General features: G+C 40.2%; 1 protein-coding gene across 1 annotated transcript in view; it reads right to left on the bottom strand.

Moving 5' to 3' along the window:
* The window catches only part of LOC122811974 (protein phosphatase Slingshot homolog 3-like), a 1,030,454-nt gene that overhangs the window by 784,382 nt on the left and 237,745 nt on the right, over nucleotides 1–8,327 (bottom strand). The window contains exon 2 of the mRNA XM_044084176.1: nucleotides 5,624–5,664. Coding sequence (XP_043940111.1) covers nucleotides 5,624–5,664 — 41 coding nt within the window. The remainder of the gene's footprint in view (nucleotides 1–5,623; nucleotides 5,665–8,327) is intronic.

Genomic DNA, 8,327 nt, shown 5'->3' with positions numbered 1-8,327 from the left:
GCATTGTTTCCCGTTAGCTTTGATGTGTTGTCATTTGAAAATCTCAGCAGCATTTACATTTCCCCGCGTTTTCCTCATTACCTTCATACCCACCTTCTAGATATTTTTTTACTGCAATTACTTTAGTCAGCTGGACTGAACATTTGTGCCATTATGGCATCCACCATCAGCCCTTACCCATCCTTGTCTGCATTTACAATCCTATTTCCCAGCTGTAACCCTGTTAGTTGGGGGTTACTATACACTACAATATTGGTAAAGCAATCTGCAGTGGGAGGAGAGATGGCCAGGAAGCCATTTCACAAAGAGAAGGCTTACATCTAGAAGGCACCCTAGCCACACCATCACCGCCACCACCATGCTGGTATTCCTCCTTATTGGCCATTGCATGCAGTAAAGTTCATTATGGGATCATTTGTGTCTGACCCTAGAATAGTACCTCTAACTAATCCTACCTACACACATATAGCCTAGCTTCTATTCGGAGTCTTAGTCTTCCAAGAACCATAGCTAGACATTCTGAGACTCTGCAGTTTCTACCATCCCTAGACAACAGCACATGGTTTGCTACAACTAAATATCAAACGCATAGCACTGAAGCATTTCAGCCCCTAATGCAAATGCTCAAATTCATTAATTTCTGAATGCCAGAACTGTACTATACCATACAGAGAGAGCTGAAGTTCTTCTGTCCTGACTACAAACACAGTACTGACATTAATTTCTGAATGAATTACCACATTGATGATACACCCTTGAAAGTAGAGTCAACGGTCAGGGGTCCATGAACGCATGTTGACAGTAACCTGACCATTGACAACCACTAGTCTACTGTGGTGAAGAAAGAGCATTCTACTTTGCACAAATTATAAGTAAGGGCATGACATCCAGGTCCACAGAGGTCACTTTTCTTCTATACTTGGCTCTCACCAGACCAGTCATGGAGTACTACACTCCCTTTGGCAAGGCACTTGCAACAGCTTGAGAGACCTCAGAGTTGACTCACAAAAAGAATACAGTGAGTAAACGAGTCATATGTGGACTAGTCTCAATGCCCTATCCCTATAGTCGGTCTCCTACAGAATGATGCTCAGCAATCTATACCTAGCCTTCAAGGGATCCTCAGATCCCACTCTAACAGAATTTTTGCACATCCGCAAAAGAAGTATCATCAGAAATACCCATTCTAAGGGCCTAAACCTTATCTACAACATAACCAGAACATGTTGGAGGGATAGCTATGTGTCTAAAAGATTATCTGTCCTCTGGAAAAGGCTTCCCATTCATGTGAAGTAAAGCTCATCCTTAACCCTATTTAAATGCAACCTGAACCAATGGATGGGAAATCACAAATTTACTGCTGGTTTGGCACCTATGTTGCTAGTGGACAGGGACAGACTGTGAACGCTTCATGTGTGCAAACCTGTATCATAAAGTTAACATTATTTGGGATATTGACACGTCAGCAATATTTTGCTAAATTTAGGGGTAAGCTTGGCTAGGCATAAGAAGGCTCTTGAGCCTATAGCCTAGTAACCAGCTATATACCTACAATGATGGTACTGCACTATCTTCCTAATAGGCATCTGGTGATCACATCCCTTGACACTTTGATCTCCAGGGTGGCTGCCCCTTTCAACCCACCCTAACTAGGCCTCTGCAATCTCAACTGGGACTACAGAAAATAGTACACCCTCACCAACCCATCACCCTCACTTATCCTCCCTGAAGAGATGTGAGCTGGCAAGCCTCATCATTCCTCTTTGCCCCCAGTGCCAACCCCTGCAGGTGCTTGCTAATAGAATTCAAGTCACCTATGGGGTGTAATGACGGCTTCAGCCCTCCAGGATAATGAAGCTGGTTTGCTACAGATTTTATGACACTTTCCCTCATTTTGTCAAAGCCTGCATTACTGAAGTCCAAGACACTCACTGTTGTCTGCCTCTTCTATGTAGTCAAACAGATTGTGAACCACACCATTTATTGATTATTTGTTCCCAAAAAACTGCACACTTCCAGACCTGAGGTCTCTCTCACAATTTCAGAGGACCAAGTCAAAGACAGCCACTTCTTGGATAAGTGCTGCTTAGAACCATAACGTTTGATTATCGTTTCTTCCCAAATAACCTTCCATGCCCTGATACAAGATCCATCCCATTCCCTAATATACTGCACCAAGTCAAAGATGAGCCTTTCTCAAGTAGGTGCTGGGTGTCTGAACCCTGATCCTTGTGGAGTCCAAATACCAGATCTAAGATGTGGTCACAATCAAGGCGCTCAACATTCCATGAGGAGTGTTAAAGTCGACAACATCTTCCCTATTTATATCATCTGAAGGATATTATTTATAATTTACTCTTCATAGGCAAGTTTGGATTTTAATCCTGCACAGAATAACATGTCATTTTCTCTTCCAGTGTAACTCGATGTCTCCTCTCCTCCTCATTTACTTGTTTTTTCTGTTATTTTACCATATCCAGATGAATACAATACCTCTTTTTGTTACTTTATCACACCTGCCTCTATGACAAACTGTGCCCTCTCTATTGTTTACATCCCAGTTAATGTCATGATGCCAAGATATTATTCATACATTACAGCCTAATTAGGTATCATTTGGCTTTGACTGTGGAAATCAGTACACTGTCTTCCATTTTTATTCTGGCTTGCCCTATTTTGACCAGTTAAGATAATTTGTTTGTGCCATTCGGCTTTTCCCGGTTAGGGGTCGCCACAGCGGAACTCCGCTCCGCTAATGATTGGTAGTGGATTTTTACGTACCGGGTTACCAGCCCTGACGCACAACCTTCAACGAAGGCACGCCCCATTCACGTATGTCTCCACACAGAAGATGTTCTAGCTGAGAATCGAACGGGACAACGTCTTGCTATGAGGCAACAACGCTACCGCAGCACCACCACCGCAGTCCACTGTATAAAATTATTTATTCCCTTTTACTGCTAGACTTTTTATGCTGTTCTCACTAGCAAAGTTTACTCCATCAAATGCTTTGATAATTTAAGGGGAACAGTCAGGATTTTCCTGCTTCTTTTCTGTTATTTATGGCTTCTCACACCAGACAGATGTAGACCATCAAAGCTAGTATAACCTTGTATTCCTTGCAAGTGGATCTACATCTCCCATGAAGCCAGCCCCTGAGATGTGCATTATTTACTTTACTGTATGTTGAAAGTCATGGTGTAGGACTACCTAGTGAGGCACAGACTGGTGCCTCTACAGAGGAGTCTACCTATGGCAGGATGGTATAAGAACTGAAAAGAGGTCCAGCTGGAAGGGGGATACCACCATATAAATTATAGGAGATAGAATTCTAATATTATTATCCTTTCCTCATAAAGAAGATTTCTATGCCCATTTGTAGGCTTAGTACACCTTCTCTGCACTTGTTCAACCTGATTACAGTTCTTATTTTACAAGGGTGACCAACAGCTAGTCAAGATGTGGTTGAAGAAAGGTTTTATGCAGTCAGGCAGTAACACCTACATCTCCCTCAACACATACTTCCTTAATAATGTCAATGAATTAGACAGCTTTCACTATGAACCCAAAATCAAAGCCGCAAGCATTTTGAATAATTTGATATAATCATTCCAAGACTACTTTGTCACATGTTCCTCAATTTCAATGCCTTCTAAATGGTAGGTAATGTGTCTCCGTTTAAGTTCACTGGTATTTTATGGTAGGTATACTTTCATAATGAGTAACTAATTATTTTCTTTCATTCTCAGATACAACAATTTCCACTAACTTTAAATTTTCAACCAACTTAGAGAACATAACCGCCATCTGTAAACCAGGTTCCACTTCTGAACCTTTTGAAATTGCATAGTCTGTACACTATTTACCTGATTTTAGCATAATCACATTTTGACATGAGCGGTTCTTCTCATCAGGTAGCAACCAACCCATCTCACCAATACACTACCACCCAAAAATGATTCCCAGTGTATCACTATCAATACCAGAAGCTTTCTGAAAATCAAACAATGATTACATCTGTAAATCACTCCTTATCAACATCATTGTTTACATATCTAAATAATATGAGATGGTTAATCTGGTTAGGTAGCCCTTTTAAAACACATGTTGTAATTCTGTCAGTACTTTTTGTAACAATAACGTCTTCAAAATCTCCCTTACCTTTTTCTTTCTTTATATTTCCTGTTTAGGGAGGACTCTTTTTGCCCTTGTCTTTGTTAGAAGTATATGCCTACCCAGCATACCTCATCAGCACCACCCCCCCTCCTCTCTCTCACACTGAACTTCTATACCTACCTTCTTAGTTTTCTGTCCCTTATTCCACCAATTAATACCTGTAATTTAGCATATTTGAACAATCTACTAAATTCAAAAAGATCTTACCCTGATGTTGTCTAGATTCTTAGCTGGTCTCCTACCCCATAATCACAAAGACACAAAAGTCTTCCATGACAAACTACATCTAAGATCATATCCTAACAAGAAAGAACAATTTCTCAGTGCAGAAGCCAGACCTATGAGTTCATTTTCAGTTCTAAATCCAATGTTTCCTAAAAAGTCCTAGTCAAATCTCAGTTTTACAGAGCATGTCACATGCTGTAAATCCAGAAATCCTCAAGGATCCACTCAGAGCACACATTTACTTGCTATCAATGACATGTCATTAATGAACTTTAAAATATCTGTATGGAATGAGATTCCACTTCTTTCCAATGTATTTGTGGGATGAAGACCAATAAATGAAATTGCACATGCTTTGCTTTCAAGACAAAATGTATAATTTACTCCAGAATGTTGGATGCATTATCCTCTGTTGTACCAATGTCAATTGCAATCATTTAAATTATATTCAAGTACTCCTTACTTCCTTAATTTGCTGTAGTATTTAATGCTGCAATGCCTTTACTAAGCTGTAAAAGTACTTATTGTCATGAGTATATCTGCTGCATGTTTCTATGGAGACTCCACCCTAGTCACTTTTAAAAATGCTTAACTTGCTACCATATCTAACAAATGTACAGACAATTAGTAGGTCGTGATGCCTATTGCCCAACTGCTAACTAGGTTTTCACGATGTCCTGAAAAGAAGCATTCCTGACAAACTCAATCTTTTTTTCTGCAAGGATTGTTTTATACATTATATTTTCACAGATAATAAAAACAAGTTGTCAAGCAAACAATCTCACAAAAGACCGGCTTGCTCGAATGGCTGCATTTGTTAAGTCACTAGATTCCAAGTGAGGAGTGAGCCACTGTCAAGTGCTAGGTGGGTGACAGGGACAACTGAACTGACCCTATTGCAGGATGACCACTTCAGCTTCAGACGGCATGCACAAGCAGAAGAATGAAGCAGAAGGTAGGGGCACATAGCTATCCGGTGTACCTAGGGTATATGTAATGCTAGCTTTGTCACAAGTTAATTCCAACCTGACGCACAACGAAAGAAGTCACAGCTATGTTCAGGAGAACGTTGGCAAAATTAGAAAAGCAGGAGAAGGAAAGCAACTGAAGTCAAGAAAAAAATGACTAAATGAGTACAGGTTGCTTTCTGCACAGTCCAGCAGATCATTCCTACTCACGACCAAAAACAAACATGCTGACAAGCAGAATTCTTTTTTCTTACCGTTTGAGCAGCCGTGATCTTGCTCTAGCAGGTTCAGCATCCTGAAAAGAGAGAAACAGACATATTAGTTATGAGCTCCAACAGTTAAACATTGCAGTACATCTCTAATCATGCCCTTTGCACTTCTACAACACAAAGCAACACAACACAGAGCAGTCCAACAAACTCAAACATTGACAGGCTAAAATTACATCAAGGTGGTATGTCACTTGCTGTTCCTCCCTACTCATAAGCCAACTGTACTGTACTTTCAGGACATAAACTTTGTGCAAGTACAATAATATACATTGTGGTGTTACAACTAGTGCAGTCTTGTATTCAGCCTACAGTTAGAGCTTTTATTATGTATCTCACAACAAGTAGTAAATTCAGAAGTGTACAAAAGAGAGAATATAACTTGACAGATAAATTGTGTGTATTTATCTAAGGAAACCTCAGCAACTCGGGTAGTAGGTTTGATTTTAAAAGGAAAGGGTACCCATCCCTGCATCACTCCCATCATCGACCAGTAGACAGTTACAATACAGTTATGTAGTTATACGCTAGTCAGAATTTCCCCCCATTATGCTATATGTGACAGTATCTCTGTATTCTGTTGTTTAATGAGAATGTTCTACCCGAACCAGCATTGCAAAGGGCATTTAGCACTACAATATCTACCCAATCAATAAAAACAAATAACAAAAGCATTGCAAAGGGCATTTAGCACTACAATACCTACTCCATCAATAAAGACAAATAACAAAAATTAAAAAAATAAGTGCAAACATATCAAACACAAAAAAAGAACTCGCTCATTTTCAAAAATACCAAAATCTATTCACTTTTCAGATGAGCTACAGAATAACTTTATCTTAGTGTTTATTTATTTCTGATTACCATTTTAAAACTCAAATACTTCTTTAAAACTATTGCCTAAAACCATACTTTAGGTAAAGCAATCTCTGCTTCCAATATAATGAAGTGCATGTATTAATCTCATCAGTTAATTAGAAGGTTGTTTAAATGATGATCCTACACAGAAATTCCAGTAGGAGACTTCAGATAATGGAATGATCTTTATGTCGCTTTTAGCCCAACTTATAGTCAATGACGGCCTGCTTCAGTGCTACAGAGGGAGAACACCCTGACAGTGGCCCTGTCGACTCATGTTTGGCTAGCAGTTTTAGAGTCTATTAGAGCTGGTGTGGACTTGTGTCATCCAATGCCACAATCCCCCAAAGGAAGGATGGCAATATAAGGATGACTCTGGGGTGGATGTTAGGCCACCAAGCCATGAACGAGGTACACTTGTGGGTGCCTGTGGTGCAGTGGGCAACTCATCCCATGTCTAAGGGGAAGGCAGGATCTATATGATACACCCTCATTGCTAGAATGCTGAAGACAGAGCAAAGTACCCTCACAGTTGCCTGGATGTCAGTCCTTGCACAGCTTTTGCCCCCATGCTGGGCACAGTCAGTGTGTGTGGGTGTGGGGGGGGGGGGTGATGGTCATCAGGCCTTGAGTCAAAGAGCATACAAAAGGAAAAAAAAAACTTCTATTAACAGACAACAGGTTATCAGTTTACTTGTACCATATCATTTGCAGATAATAAATGTTTACTGCACTTGATGCATAATTCTCTGTGGTACAAGTGGTATAAAAATAATCATCAAGTAGCAAGCATCATACCTCTCAACTGAACAGATTTTCATAGAATGCCTAGATTATTGTCTCATATTTTGGGTCAGTTTCTCATAAAACTGGGGTTTTCTGGCAAATCATTGAGGGTTGAAGTCAGAAAATAATGACAGACTTTTGAGTTTCAGACTTCACACCCTTCAGAAAATTTATGCTAATAAGAAACCTGCTGTTCTATCAATTTCCTAAGTTTGTGAGAGCAATATTTAAATAGTGTCCCTGTTTTGAGGCTTTTGTCCCCCCATCATTGATGGCTTTGTACAGAGTTCTTGTTCTAAGAGGTTAAGAAGTATGGCAAGCACTTTAATATAAAGTCTGGTCTCTATTGTTAACCAGCTTATGCTTTTGTCTAGCAGCTAGCATACTAACCATCAACCTCACGTGTGAATGTAAAGAGCTTTGCCTCCATAATAGCCATGAAACAAAAGAAACAGTCTGTTAATGATAGAGGACCACGGTCTCATATGATATTAAGGCAGCATAATGACAATATGTTTGCACAGCCACTTCTAAGCAGAAGGTGCCCATTTGTTTTGGAAGTGAAGAGCATGAGCTGCAGGTATGCTCTACACCAATAGTCAACTCCTCCCTGGTTAGATCCGACCACAAACTAATCACCTTGGAAATCCATATCCCTCCCACCCACCACGGCAAAGGTAACCACCATGAAAAACTTCTCCAAAGCTAACTTCAGGCTCCTAAAAACAGAAGTGGATAACTTCACGGCACTCATGCAAATGGAGAACAGTTGCATGACCACCGAATCATACACCAGTGCACTGTACGAACACGTACACAAATGCATGGATCTCGCCATACCCAATAGAAAGTACAGTTGTGTACACTTACCATAAATGTAGATATTCGAGTGTAATCACTGTTGCAGTCATCACATTTGGGTTATTCCTGCCAGGGTAGCCCTTGGCTGGCCTGAATACCAGAGGCAGTGAAACACGAAGAACATCCAAGACACTCTCCTCCAAAAAAGGAAGCCAATCTGGTGGTTCCCTGCCATAAACAAACT

Source organism: Protopterus annectens, chromosome 9.part0 (genome assembly GCF_019279795.1).
Source record: "Protopterus annectens isolate FY-2018-M chromosome 9.part0, PAN1.0, whole genome shotgun sequence".
NCBI lineage: Eukaryota > Metazoa > Chordata > Ceratodontiformes > Protopteridae > Protopterus > Protopterus annectens.
The sequence above is the reverse complement of the archived record's forward strand: the minus strand, read 5'-3'. Positions and strand labels throughout refer to the sequence as shown.